This window comes from Olea europaea, chromosome 10, assembly GCF_002742605.1.
Source record: "Olea europaea var. sylvestris chromosome 10, O_europaea_v1, whole genome shotgun sequence".
Lineage (NCBI taxonomy): Eukaryota > Viridiplantae > Streptophyta > Magnoliopsida > Lamiales > Oleaceae > Olea > Olea europaea.
The window spans coordinates 41,370,541-41,386,130 of record NC_036246.1 but is presented as its reverse complement, the minus strand read 5'-3'; the positions used below and the strand labels follow the sequence as shown (position 1 = coordinate 41,386,130).

Here is a 15,590-nt window from a genome sequence, read left to right as displayed (position 1 = left end):
TTCTATAGTTGTCGAGCATATATTGAGCAGATGATTCGATAATTATTGTACGTTATGTAGAACGTAAGTTATGAGTGAAAATATGTCACAATAAAGCCATTAATTAGAGAAAAGTAGTTGTAGTCATTAATTGTGAAGAACATTACAGGCAAAGTAGTAATTAGACAAAATATTTCATTAGCTGTCGATAGTTGAGCTATCAATCCCGACAGACTGTCTCAATAATCCTCGATAGTTCATTGCAAAGTAGTGAATTAGAAAACAAATTCAAACAAATGCACAACATTATATGCATACGTTACCACGTGAATTCTTGGCAAAAAGTAGAAAACATAAATATATTCGATAACCTAAGTATAAATTAGTTGCAAAATTAACAGATTTAGCTATATTACCATCAAATTTCTATTTGAAGCGCACAAGGTCTAAGTAAATGTCATACCAAAATGGAAGAAATACATCACTATTGGGAATTACAAAACAAATCTAAGGTAGAAAACTACGCAAAAATACTATCATTGCCCACCTACTCAACGTGAACTGTGGATGGACCATATTCAAGGAAAAATGTCTCATCTCAGGTTCAAAAAACCATATCATTAAATTAAAGAATGTATTTATAATACCAATAAGTCATTGAATCAAGTAAATAAAGCGCACCATTATTAGATTTATTAAATTTTATTTGGTCAAAAAAGAGTATCCCAAAGAATCGATCTTTCTTTCAGTTGTTGAATCTTTCTTTGATTTTCAATTTATCCGACACTCAAAAAAATTTAAACAGATATAAATTAATAAAAAGTACTACATTATTACATTTGAATTCAATTTTTATGGGTATTTCTGTAATAATTGAATAAGTTTCATTTCTTTAAGATTTCGGTCTGTTGTAAATTTCTTGATAAATTTCTAAGCGAATTTCTTGATAAATTCCTAAGCGAATTTCTCAAGTACAATTTTGATGTTTTTCAGATTACAACTCTGAGAAATGTGCGTATGCAGTCAATTCTCTTCCAACAGAAGAAATTCAAACCTGCAAATATCAAAACAAGAAGAAATAACAAAGGTCAAATGATGATGACATATCGTATATTTAATTCATGATATACGTAGAAGAACAATTGAATCAAATTTGGCATATGAACAAAACTGTCGACAAAAAAGTATTAGGTGTCGAGAATTTCAGAATATAACTGTCAAGAACGATAGTTTATCTCCACAGATGGTTCCATAACTGCGAGATTGAACAAAAAGAGCACAAATATCCCTCATCTTTTTGTAAAAAATAAATAGAAGTAATATTATCATAATAAAGACAAAAAAAGTTGAACGAATAATTATTTCATAAAAGTGGTCATTTCATGAAGGTTATTTTTTCCTATGCTTGTGCTGTGTATGTGCATGTGTATTCAATTATCTCTCTCATTATAGAAGTTGAGAAATTGGATTTTTTGCGTTTCTTGACTATACGAAAATAAGCACTTTTGATTTTGGACTAGAACTAAAAAATAGGGACTTTTAGTTACCAATACTTCATACATAACACAAACAAACATAACTCTCTTGTAAGCGAACTATTTAATACGTCAAAATTAAAGTCTCAACAATTATAAATTCTCAACGGACGACTAATTCTCAACAAATCAATTATGCGACTCATCTGTCGAGATGAACTATCGTTCTTGACAGATCGGTTGAGTCATCTATCAATATGAATTGTCGTGCTCGACAATTAAAGTCAGAATTTCTCGACAAATGACTACTTTCAACATATTAGTTTTGCAGTCATCTGTCAACATGTACAACTTTGATTATGGTAAATAAGTGGGTTTAGAAGAATTTGGTAGAATTAGTTTTTCAATTTTATGAGATGAATAGGTGAATTATTAGTATTCTTAGCATTTCTTAGTGGAAACTCTATTCATTTCATAAAATTGAACAAATAACTCTACCAAAATTTTCTGAACCCACTGACATATTCTTCTCATAATAAAAGAAAAGTCAAGAGGTGGTTTACAGCACTTGAAGAACAGAAGTTCTCAGTAGGAATGCATGTATTTTATCAATATGAAGCACCACCATTTTCCATCCACAAAAAAATCCTAATTGAAGGAAAAAAAGAATAAACAAAATAGCAAACAAAAATCTGTCTAGATGTAGTCCACAACAATTGGATGCAGCAAAAAGGAGGACCAAGTTTGAGTTTTGACTAGTGTAAATGAAGATTTCATCCTTGATTTGTAAATGAAATCCCAGAAATTGATCAGAGTTTGGATTTAAATTAGAATTAAGCTATGGGTGCAGGCCCATTTACCAGACATTTTACAGGAATTCAAAATTTCATGACGTGGCCGGCCGCTAAAGTCAAGGTAAGACTAAAATAAACAACAATGACCTAAAGAAAGAATAATCACCCGCCACAACCAAAAAATGAAAAACTCTGAGTTCGCGGGAAGTATAGATCCATTTTCCCCAGCACCCCAAACCAAAATCTCCACATCTCCGTCACCGAGTCTCCTTACTCAAAAAATAGAGGAACCCGACAACGACACTCCCCCATCTCCGGAAATATAGAAACTCGAGACCAATTCTCCATCGTCTCCGGCAAAGCCGGAGTCTATTTGCACCAGCAGAACCGAAGGTGAGCTTCTTAAGATCTGTAGTCGGGCATTTTTGCTACTTGGCTGGTACACAAATTGTAGACATTTTGTAGATTTTTCGTCCACTTCCCGAGCATGTAGATATTTGGTCCGTTTGAGCTATTTGGTTGCTAGACAACTTCTAGGTCTTTAGCTATTTTTTGTCAAGCATTCTAGCTATTTGGTCCATTTTCCCCAACAAAACCTAGGATTCTTTAATTTGTTTGGAAAGAGTTGTATAATTTTCTGGTTGTTTGATTGACACCCCAAGTACCAAGTCTTTGGATAGAGTTGTATTATTATGTGGTTTTGTGAGTTGAATTGCAGTAGAAATAAATTTGAGATATAGAATACTTTAGTAGAGAAACTGTGATATTTTGTCATAGAAGTTAGGTAATGTAAATTTCGGAATGTGTTTTACTTGAGAACGTTAATTTTATCTTACTCTCTTTTGACAATTTTTGGCTGTACCAGTATAAATTCACTTAGTGTATTAATGAATTTTGTGGCAGGAAAGGAGTTTATGGAAGACAGGAATCATGATTCGGAAAACGGTCAAGAATTTGAAGAAGTTTGGACATCGACCAGGGTACTGGTGCTGAATTTCTTGTTGTTGGCACGACATTTTTAGTTATTTTCATTTCAAAGGTACTGTTTCTGTTGCTACTAGTCTGGAATTTAGATTGGGTGAATAGAAATTCAATGTTGTAGTTTTCCCGATATTGGCATGAAATTTTGACTTGTTAAGCCAGTTTTTGAAAAAAAAAAATTACTGCTATTTTGTGCTTGTATCGCATCAAATCCGCATAATATGTTTACTTTACTGGAAAAATGTAGTGCTATTTTGTGTAAATATGGACTCCCAATCAATCGAAATTTTCTCATTTTCATTTGCACTGCTGAATTTTAAGATGGCATTACATGCTTTGTGGTATTAATTTGGAGTTGTCCAATGTAGATTGGATGCACTTCGTTGCTGCTATATATTGGAAGAATATAGCTACTCACAACATGTTCCTCTGTCATTCGTTGTGCGACGATGTTTATTAATTATAGAAATTAGAAGTATTTTTGTGCTATTTTAACTTAGTATTACATTGATGTCATTTCTTTGTCAAAGTATAATAGATATTTGTTGCCGGATTTACGTAGATGTTGGTTGATGATTTGTAGCTTTGGTTGGATGATGTTTGTCGCTGGAAGTATGTACATTTTGATTAATGTCAACCTCTTTGGCAGGATCATTGTTGGCAGATTTATGTACATTTTGATTAATGTTAACCTCTTTGGTAGGATGATATTTGTTGGCGGATTTATGTACATTTTCTTTGATAGACAACATCAAGAGTAACCCCAAACCAAATACTGTAGATGGGATATAGAACACACATAACTCTTGTATCTACTAACCTAGGCTGCATACATAAATTAAGGACAGTATATTCACATTTCAAAACATACAAAATACAAATTGAAATAACACCAACATATCCTTAAAAACGTCTGAAATTCACATCACATTAGTGTGTCAACCACATACAATAACTGAAATCACCCATTTAATCTGACCCCTTTCCCTTCCGGTCGCATTTATCTATTCATTTTTCCTTATTGAAAGTCATGTGCAATGATATGTCTACGCCTCATTTCTCGTTAATTCTAGCTAGCCCATTGAACTGTCTCGGGAACTCTTCATCTTCCTTGTCGGGCGCATCCGGACGATTAACGAAACTCGATTCGTCACCTAAAGTTTCATTTTTCACCTAATCAAAGTATCCACAGTTATCACTACATGTGAAGAACAATCGCCCTTTGTTACTGGTATCCCATTCGACCTCAAAACAGTTTCAATATTCATGGTCACAACTAGGGCATCGGCGTTTTGATTGGCATTGTCCAAAATAATGCGTGTTGCTTCTACAACCGTGACATACTCCAAAATTTTCCCTCTCATTCTTGTCGATTGCTGTAAATGAAACAGTGTTAATTTATGCTCATGAACAAACTCAAATATTTGAAGTTCCAGCCAGTAATCTTCAAATTTCAGCAACATAACATTCTTATACGGAGTTTACTAATCTCGCCAGATGAAGTAGAAATTCATACAAACACATCAATTTTAATCTCAAGCACATCACAACCAAACATAACACAAAACTCCAGTGTGACATTTCTTAAAATAGTTGGAGAGCCGTCCATTTTAAAGAGTTTTTCTGGCAACAACTTGTGGCAGTCACTCAATTTTGCCCATGAATTATAATTTGAAGAAAGCATTGCACACTGAAGAGTGCAAATTTCAATAACTTTACTTTATCTGTAATGAAGAATAGTAGTTTTCATAATGAGCTCTATGTGAAGTAACAACCATTGTTTTGATGCTGTGTGAGGTGGGAATACTGAAATTTAAGGTGACTATTGGAGAGAAACCGAACTACACACTGTGGATATCATGATGTTTGAGAGTTCTATCACAGGTTTAAAACTCTTTGTCCTCAAATACGGTTTAAATGATGGTTCTAATTCCAAAAGAAATAGCCATGAGTATAGCATTCTTACACGCATAAAACCAATGCCTTCTCGAAGCTATATGCAAATATAGATATGCCCAACAGAATGCTTACCCAATGTTATCTGTGGATTCCGCCGGAGGCGAAGGAGGTTAGTGCTACAGTTGCGAATTTCACAAATTACTTTGGGTGTTCTTCGCTGCGCTACTTCATCGCCGACTTAAGGTTGAGGTTAGCACTAGGGTCGATTTCACCTTCGCTGGGTTCGTTCGACGATCAGTGAACGGCGTTGGTATTGTGTAGAAAGGGTTGTCTTCGATGGTAGGGTAAAATGAAGATTACAGAGACGACTTAATTTTTCAGCATTTGGGTTTTTCTTTTCTTCATTTTGTTTTTTAATTACCTGCCATGTAATCACTTTCAAAATCCTGTAGGAATTCGGTATAAGTTTCCCTGTACCCATATCGGGATTGTTTAAATTATGTACAAGGGTGAAAAAAGTTCAAAAGTGATACTTTTGCAATGATTATCAAAAAGTGACATTTTTTAAAATGTCAAGCCAAAAAGTGATATGGAGTGTAATTTCCTCTAGTTTAATTTCGCGTCCTTTATACAGGATGCAAGAAATAGTATATGGACAAGGAATCCCTGATGTTTTTCATTTTCGACAAACTCAAGTTCTATTCTTCATGTACACTACAAATTCTCCATATAAACAATCAACTTGATACCATCGCAAGATAGACTCATGAGCTGCATCACCGTACCTTTCTAGCTTCTTTTGAACTTTTGGACATTAATTTGTTATAAAATTTCAATTTATCCTGCTTCACTTGAATTCTATACATCAACTTCATCTGAATACCAACAAAATTGTTAGCATTGATTTATCCTTATCGTCCAAAACAATCTTGTTGAAGAACTTGCATAGATTGTGATGGACCATTTCATACTTTGACTGATCTAAACAGTGAGACCTACTCCACACATTCGGTGATTTTTCCATCAACCAGCCATACGTATCCTCGTTTGCAATATTTGAAAGATGCCAAGTGTCTTGCTTTGTTGTACCCACAAACAATCTTTCAAGTACTTCTCCTTTAAGTCATTTGAAAGAAGCTTGAATATATGCCCAACACAAAACATATGCTCCGCTTCTGAAAATATAACGGCAACAACATTAACTAATCCATTCTGTTTATCACTCATGAAAGTCAAGGAGTACCAATTTTCCATAGAAAGGTCGTTAGACAACAACATAAAAACCAACGCCATGAACGAGTGCTTTCTCTCAACGATAGCATATGCAATTGGATATATACAATTGTTGACATCTATCCCAACTGCTGCTAGCATTTAGCCACCGTTGTAGACTAACAACATGTCTACACCCTTGTAGGAAACCCCTCTTACATGCCTCTATGCAAGCATAAATACCCCTAAACACAATTTCCAGCTGAGAAATGATAACATTCAAACCCGGATTTTTTCTCCATAATTTAGCAGAATAACACCTTAACATCGCCCATCATTTGCTTCTGCTAAATATTTAGCATATTTTCTAATATTCTGAGCCCTTAGTCATGTGCAATCCCAAATCCTTTTTCATAGTAATTCTAAATGTTCTGTTTTCCATCGAGGATCACTTTAAAGTCATCCAAGTAAATAATCAACAAGTAATTTTTAGGTTGCATATTTGTTCGTATGTATCTTAAAGCAAGTGTGTTTTCGATCATATGTTTTATCGAAGTCGTGTCTTAACCTTGCATCTTAGATGCCGACACTCGATTGAACACCGCATAATTCCTCACAAAATATTTTAATTCTTCAAATGAACCAAATATGAACCTTATCTCGATATTTGGATTCCTCTTTTCATTTTCAACATTATATTTAGGAAATTTTGATTTATCTCTGTTATCCTTTAAGTTTGAGTCCGAATCATTGAGAAAGTTTAGCTCCTTCGAAGATGCATATGAAGAACTATTTGATTGCGGGGCTTCTTCATCCTGCAACACAAAATACATATCCATTTCAATGCCTTCGATCACATTATGATAAAAAAAGATATGCTCAATATCATATACGTCATCGTCTAAGACATTGAAGTATGGATCATTGTCTATCTCAGCATCTGCAAGTGTGACAACACCAGTGTTCAATTAATTAACTAAAACAACGTGACATTAGTTGGGTAGGATGGGGTCGGTGACCAGCCAGGTTTAGTGCAAGATTGTAAATACAAATTGTAGCCTTCAAAATGTAGAGCATATTACCTGTTGATTGTCGCTCAATATCAAAAATGTTTGTGCTATTCAATATTTCAGGGACACCTTATTGGAGAAAAAGTTTAATTTTTTATGGGTTGGAACAGGGTGGAGATGGGGCTCGATTTAGGGTTTTGGAAGGGACAAGCGAGTTTGGGAGAACCAATTTAAGTAGGAAGAACCCATAGATCAATTTTGGGGAGGAGAAGATGAATTTAGTGGAGGAGATTTTAGGTTTTGGAGGCGCGATTTTGGGTTGCTATAGGAGTCGATTTGGATTGTGTTATTGTGTTTGGGATGTTTGAATGAGAGAGAGAGAGCAATTCTGTTTTGCATTTTTTTAAGCTGTGAAGAGTATAATGCTCCTCGTCCAAGCTAAAAAAGGGATCAAAAAAAGGGATCTGAAGTGGGTGTGTCAATTTGGATTGTGTTATTGTGTTTGGGATGTTTGAATGAGAGAGAGAACAATTCTGTTTTGCATTTTTTTTAAGCTATGAAGAGTATAATGCTCCTCGTCCAGGCTAAAAAAAGATCAAAAAAGGGGGCTGAGGTGTGTGCCAATGCACCCACCTCAACCCTTGATCAGCCCCCTGTTTTTTGGCCTGTCCCTAGGCCTAGATGAATAGCAAGATTGTTGCGAAGAACATGTTTTTAAAACACAATGTCATCAACAACTTTATGATTTGACATCCACTAATTGCAATCTCGTGCTACATAGGCAAGTCCATTCATCACATCATCAATTTCATCACTTTTTTGAACGGACGTTAAGTGAGTGATGAAAGCGATTACATATTACAAAAGGGACGGTGCCGAGTTCACAAGGTACGGGTAAATAGAACCCACACCGAACACACACAACACCCGGGGGTGGGTGGCGTTTTTTGCTAATTTTTTTATACATGTGGCAAGACCCATTTGGTGTGAGTGTTTGTAGGTGTTCCGTTCACAAAACCCCTATATACTCAGCATTATTGTTACAAAACTCAGTTATTAAATAGAAAACTTTTAAAGTTCAATGCCCCACTGGAAAGTGCTCAATCAAAGTTCTAACCCTTTATAAGCATGAGCCAAATATAGGCTAAGTGCATGTTTGACACTGCACATTACAACAGGCAAATGTTAGCTCATTTTTCTTCAAGTTTAGATCCAATTCAACACAGCAAACATGCCATGAGAAACATGAAAACCTTACATCAAAATTTGCTTCTGTTTAGCTACCAATCCTGCTGTACGGTAATCCAACAAGATATCTTTAAGCAAGCATAGTATGGGAGTAAAAATGAATAGACAAACTTTAGATGTTACTTCAAAACAATTAAATGCCGAGCCCCACCTGTTCATTCAATCAGTCGACGGACGAAAACCCGATTCCTTCCAAAACAAAATAATACAAAAGAACCCGACAAATACCATGACGCATGTTTTTAATGACATTCACCAAAAAAATCACTAAGATGAGGAAAGGCATGCTCAATACATCTAGGAGAAAACAAATCATTTTCATAATTTTGTTTGTTGAGCTCAACTTTTGAATGTTGAAAAACAAGCAAAATGACCCGAATTCAGCAATATTTTCTAACTACAAACCATGATAATATTTGCCGAATTCTAGGCCTGAACTTTGAGCAAACTGCAGATATGGATGTCACAAAAATGTTCATCAATCCATATCAAGGAAATCCATTCTCTTATGCATAGTACCCTTGAGTTCAGAAGCTTCCCTTTCTGCCTTCTGTGCCTGATCAAAGTTTAAAACAAATGTAGCTAAGAAGAATATTATTCGGCGAACTACATACATGAGGCGTCTTGGATTTTATATTAAAAAACATCACCAATTCAGAATATTAAGATTGCCCTTTTAAGATCAAATATGCACCTCCTACAAGGGCTTAGCTTTCCAAGAGAATGTTACAAAATAACCCTCAAAATACAAGCCCTGTGACCTCGTCCACTTTTTGACCAGTTTTCATTTTTGAGTAGAAATTGAGAGAGCAAAACCAGGGGAAGAAAAATGATTTTGATGACTTCTACCAAGAAAACAATGAAAATCACCACCTTCCATCATCTCAAAAAGCACAAAATCGAAGAATATCTGAGTGACACATGCAAGCGCATATGTAGGGAAAGAAATTGGAGATGAAATGTAAACATAAGATAAGCAGAGGCTGAAGAATCATGAGTTTTAAAAGTTGTCGACATGACTTCTCTTCTGCTATGGAAACTACTTAAGTTTCCACCCTAAACTAAAGAAGGGACCTGGAAGATATTTCACACAACTACCAAACATTTCTTTAGCAATCAAAATTAAAATCATGGAAGGCAAGAAAGGAGGGGGGGTGGGGGATAGTTTCTAATAAATCCCCCACACCGACCCTGAAAAATGAAAAAAGAAAAGAGAAAGAAAATTGGAAAATAATAAGTGATTCACCATGGCACCTTTATAACGTAATGAAAATTTTCAATTAAAATGTTTTCAAAGTAGAATTACCCTTTTTATTTCCGCTTCTGACACCCAAGTCATACGTGAAGGAAGTTCCTCTTTCTCCAAGTCCTAATCAATAGCAAGCAATTCATGCAACCCAAAAAGAAGCAAGATAAATATTGCAGGAATGAAACAATACATACCAATTCGCCAATCAAGACAACATTTTCTCCTCGGATTACATATAGACCCAATAAGATGTCACAGTAAAGATCACCAACAATTACACGCTCACAGGCACCTTCCAGAACAGCATTGGCTATGAATGACATAATCAGACTTTGTTAATCAGATGATAATGAATTGTACAAGCAGGCAAAAGATACATTACACAAAAATGTCAAAATCATTACCAAATTGATCAAAAGAACGAAGAGTCCCCAATAATTTCCTTCCATCACGTAGCAATACAAGGAGTTTCTCTGGGGAAGAAAACAGAAGTTTGCCCATGCTCAACAACATTCAGTATAAAGTTAAATTAGTAAAGTTAATTCGATAATAACTTGTCTTGCACTAATATATTAACCTGCTCAAGTATTGAATTATTTCTAGTAGAAAATCTTGAAATTCATTAGCAAGCGTACAATAAACAAATAAACAATATTCAAGCATATACACCAAAGACATTGGCCGGTACTAATTAAGGTTTCATTTCTTGGACTTTAATCAGTAACAGACTTATGGCATCCATTTTGAAGTTACACCAAAGGATAAGAGAAAAAGATAAACAGTAATTGAAATTTTTTCACTTCATTGAGAAAAAAAGATCTTGTTTGTCATCCACTTTCAGTGTTCCAAACCAAGAAATTTAATTCAGTATTCCAATCTAAGTTAGCAAGTCGTCCATACTTGTCCACTATCTGTTTGTTAAAGTCAATTCAAAAGGAGGTCGTTAAAATTTCAAAAACAACATCCGTCAAGGTAGAAGACATAAAAGAGTAATTAGTACACATTCACAAGGTAAAGTTTATATTTTGATGGATTCCTACTCATGACAGGAAGCATATGTTAGTTTGATGCCCTTTGAGTAGTATTTTGTAAAATGACATTATGAATTAATATTCAATCAGTTGCGTGTTATAATTTGAAACAATTATCTAAGGCTCCATGACCATATAGAATGTCACAAATTGTATACTTGATATTCCGAGTATAGTGAGACACAATGTGACGTGATCAATATCGTTCACAATTGAAACATAAAGTTGAACGCTTTATGAGGATAATATTGTACTGTTCTTATTAAGATTTATCTAGATTTGGGAATAAAACAATAATGTGTTTTGGTACACATTGAACGAGACCATGTAGATGACTAAACTTTTGTAGACTAGCGGAAAGAAGCATAGCTGAGATACTACTCAATTATCAAACGAGTCACCTAAATTCTGCACGAGTGATGTACCTTTGATTGCTAGTTTGAGTTCTTTGAGGTACCAATGAATTAATTCTTAATTAAAAGATTAATCTTGGTGCCTTGGGAATCGGGGCAAAACAGTTAGAGATCATATGCATGCAATAATGGAATATGTTAATTATCACAATGAGACAATCTTCACTCCGAGGCATTTTCTACAGGCATTTGAATCTGAGCTGATTAGTTTGATGACGAGTTCATTGGACCTTATGTTCTGATTTGTTCACAACCGATTAGCCTTATGAAATGAGACTTGGAGGACAATACATGTTGAAAGGGCATAACGGCCATTTTGCCGATTTCAGCATATTGATAGTCAAACAGAGGTTGACTTGTGAAATGATGATTGGAGGATATTGTTATCAAATCAAAATTTGCTTTCATAATTATCACTCGACTGGAGAGTGCAATTTCAGATTTTTGGTAGAATATGTCGGAAATTGATCAAGATTTGATACAATTAGAAACATCTATCGGAACTTAGGTCTTGCTTAGGTCCCTCTCTTGGCTCTAATAAAGGTTTTACTTAATTGGTCTACTATAATAAAGTCCAAGAAAAATTGTTTAATTATGAAATCCTAATTGAGTATTATAAATATGCCCATATTTTTCAAGGTTTTAGGGTTAGCCACACACTTTCATATTTCTCCAAAGGGAGGCACCTAGAAGAGAATAAGAGAGAAGATCTAAGGGAGGAAGCATTTGGCTAAGCTATTAAAAGCTCCTTCAAGGTTATCATCACACTCTTATGTACGAGGATTTAAAAACAAGGTGCAATGACCTCAAAGTAATCTAAGATCCATTATTCACTTGGGTTTAATCTTCAAAGGAAAATTAGTTTCCTCTTGTGATGATTAAACTCAATAAACAACAGCATATCCTTCTATGACCTCATAAAGCAAACACCTTTATCTCACAAACAAAATTTAGGCTTTTCATATAAACCAATTCAACAGTATTTACTATTCAAACTCAAGTGTGAATCATGCTGATGAACATGGACAAAGTAGGAACCATATCTTCTAGTTTTTCATTTTTCCCCCCCTGAAATGGCTTTATATCTGAAATAATAAAGCCTAAATGGCCAACCAATCCGAAAGTAGACCCTGTAAACAACGAATCGAATTCATGAATATGTTACCATTTACATAGAGGCTTACAAAGACATACAATTGAAATTCGAATCGGCTCTATATGTCAGAATCCCCATTAGGAACATAACCCCCAATACACCACCCTTCATACCCAATAAAATGAAAACAGAAAAACTAAAATTCAATTCCGTAACACAAATCAGGTTGAAATGCCAAAACCCCAAAACAACCCACCGACTTAAAGAACCAAAAGCACAGTTTCTCCGTAAATAAAAATTTCAAGAACATAGAAAGATCAATAATTTGATTCAAATATCAAAAAATATCCAATTACCAAAGAAGGGGAAAAAAGTACAGAATAAAAGAAACTTACTGTCAAGGTAGCTGGCGAGAGAAGTAGAGAGGTAAATATCTTCCGGGCCTGCCCAAGACATTGATGAGCTCAAAACAAGACTTCAACTTTTTCGGTTTCTCCAAAACCCACAGAAATACCCAACAATTTCAATGAATCAAATTGCATTAGCAGCTCAGATTTCTCCAATTTTATTGCCTCCAATACCCCATTTCAAGGGGGAAAAAAAATAGAAAAGTGATATTATTTGTATAAACCCCTATTCAAGGGAAAAAAAGGAATAGGGGAACTTTATGTCGAAGTTCAGATCTGAAGACCCTAAACTCTGGTACGTTATAGGCCTGTCCGCAATCGGAGAGGACTGTGGAGGCACAAAATCATGCTAGATTCCGAATGAGGTTTTGTATAATCACCGAAAAAAAAAAAAAAAAATCGCTTTTTTCTTTTATTTTTATTAGAATAGACTTAAAATTTTACAAAAGAAAGCCCTCAACTTTTTCGACATAACAAGTTGGGTCGAGCCTATGTTTTTATTAGAGTCTTGATGTTTTATAACGAGTCGGTCATTCATTAAAGTCGAAAAATAATTAAATATTTATTTTTAATTTCAATGAGATATACTAGAAAAGAAAAATGAAAGATTATTGTCTTTCACAAACCATTACCTATCATTGAGTTAATTATTTCAATGGTTATTAAATTTATGTCCATATTTTTTATTGGTCACTAAAATTTAAAATGTCGAGTTTTGATTATTGAATTTAGGTCCATGTATTTAATTGCTCACTGAAATTTAAAATATCGAGTTTTGGCCATTAAATTTTGAAATATGTTGTATATTATTCATTATAAATTCGATATTTTTCAAAATTTAACATCTATTCTAATCAGGAACGTAATGCATTTTTCAAAGTTCAGTGGCCAAATTTCGACATTTTAAATTTCAGTGAGCAATCGAAAATATGAACCTAAGTTCAGTTACCAAAACTTATATATATAATTTTTGTTTGAGGAAACTCGATTGTTCAAGAATTCATTGAATTTTTTTTTTTTGGTAAAATGTAAAAATGATAAACATAAAAATAATTTTAGGTTCATCTTTTGATTTAAAACAAATTTGAGAAAAGATACCTCTACCTATTTTACTTCATAGACGGCAAATAGACTAAAATGCTTAATTTATATTAATATATGGAAAAAATGAGTAATATAAATGTATTTTGTAATTTTTAAGAAGATCAGTTGTTTACATATTTTAGGAAGTTTGAATATGTTTTTGGGTTGAAAATAAACTTCGGGGATGTATTTTGTAATGTTTAAGAAGAATGGGGACACCTTTATAACAGTCATTTATGAAAAGAAAAGAATGTGTTGGTGGTTCTTAAAAGAATAAAGTTTTTCGTACATTCCATGGATGACAATTTGGATGACATTGTGTGCAAATTCAAAAACAATTCAAAGGTAAATGCTAAGTTCGTTTACTTTTTCAAAATTGAATTTCACTCAAATGTGCAATTGTATTGCATCATATAACATGCGTATAGAGATTATCTATATGAGAAAGTTCTTTTTTGTCATATATTTGCTATAACATGTATTTCAACATTATTTATCCATTATTTTAAGGGTACGTGATAAGTGTATTTTATACACTTATTCGAGACTTTAAATAATGATATTTTGTAGTTCTTCTGATGAAATATAATCTAATTTGTGTTATATTGTGTCAATTGGTAAAACTCGATGTTTCATGAAGAATTGGAGAAACGAATGCAAAATAGTGAAAAATGGCGAAATCTAAAAGTCGGGGACTAAATGCAATACTTCAAAAGTTGAATCGGATTGCAAAACGATGATTCAAAAATGCCAATAGTCAAATGGAGTTGAAGAGAAGTCCATGGGATGAGAATATGTTGAAGAAGATCAAAATACACGCATGAGAAAGTTCGGCAAAAAATTGTACCATGCTTAAGCATAGGCCTGTAGGCTTGCGTACACGAGATTCCAAAAATTCACTCCAGAGACCAAATTACTTGTACTATGTGTACGCATGGTTCAATTCCAAAAAAAAAAAAAAAAATTTGTTTCCTTATTTTGTTTTGGAAACTTGTTGTTTGCAATCTTTTGACACCCTATTTATACCAAGAGCCGTCTAAAACGTGGCAGACCTCCTTTAGACCTAAAAATCCCCATGTACTACATATTTTGAAGGCGAAAAACAAAACTAAGCATCAAAATCAAGGCGTATTATACAAACTTATTGAAGAATATTCATCCATTTTCAAGATTCAAGTCGAGGAATTAGATTTCTCCACTCTCTTCATTATTTCTTCTCTTCGAGTGATGTTTTTCCAATATTTCTTGTATAATTTAATCATTGGAATGTTAGACTAATTTTTCTATTGTATTGGATGCATGATGAACCATATTTTTGTTTATTTCAATTTAAAACTTTAATTTAGATATTTCTTGCTATTTCTTGATTGATTTTGCATTCCCATTGCACTATTTAATTGTTTGGCCATCAATTGAACAGTTAGTTACTTGTTATAGGGTAGGAATACCCACAATAAGTTTAGAACATGATAAAATCAACACATGAACAATAGGTATTAGAAATAATATCTACGGCATGTGCAATCATATAGATAACATAATCTAAATGCATGATTTTCATATGAATTCGGACTAGGCATAGAATCGGGTCGTGTTAATCATAGGTTGATGTATCTTGAAAAAGAGCATTTAACATATTAGCGTTATCCGTTGTCAAAAATACATGAAATTAACTAGATTATTAGTTATAATTTATATAGATGGAAATAGGGG

At 33.8% G+C, this 15,590-nt stretch overlaps 1 protein-coding gene and 2 long non-coding RNA genes across 8 annotated transcripts; 1 reads left to right on the top strand and 2 right to left on the bottom strand.

Moving 5' to 3' along the window:
• Positions 1-2,350: 2,350 nt before the first annotated feature.
• On the top strand, positions 2,351-3,898 carry LOC111402293. The gene is made up of 3 exons (XR_002704210.1): positions 2,351-2,641; positions 3,152-3,287; positions 3,598-3,898. It is a non-coding gene; the product is annotated as an uncharacterized LOC111402293 (long non-coding RNA).
• A 165-nt stretch (positions 3,899-4,063) lies between these two features.
• On the bottom strand, positions 4,064-5,643 carry LOC111402292. The gene is made up of 2 exons (XR_002704209.1): positions 5,261-5,643; positions 4,064-4,605 (listed from the first exon to the last, which is right to left on the bottom strand). It is a non-coding gene; the product is annotated as an uncharacterized LOC111402292 (long non-coding RNA).
• A 2,464-nt stretch (positions 5,644-8,107) lies between these two features.
• On the bottom strand, positions 8,108-13,171 carry LOC111402290 (sm-like protein LSM1B). Of its 6 annotated transcripts, none has more exons than XM_023030474.1 (6): positions 12,783-13,171; positions 10,252-10,320; positions 10,042-10,157; positions 9,905-9,967; positions 8,609-8,642; positions 8,108-8,512 (listed from the first exon to the last, which is right to left on the bottom strand). In XM_023030474.1, exons 1-5 carry the CDS (start codon positions 12,841-12,843, stop codon positions 8,631-8,633), a joined length of 321 nt encoding a protein of 106 aa, XP_022886242.1. In that variant the 5' UTR covers positions 12,844-13,171; the 3' UTR covers positions 8,108-8,512; positions 8,609-8,630. The 6 variants fall into 6 exon arrangements, with proteins under 6 accessions (XP_022886242.1, XP_022886243.1, XP_022886241.1 ...); XM_023030475.1 differs by having other exon boundaries at positions 8,609-8,639; XM_023030473.1 differs by lacking the exon at positions 8,609-8,642.
• Positions 13,172-15,590: the final 2,419 nt, after the last annotated feature.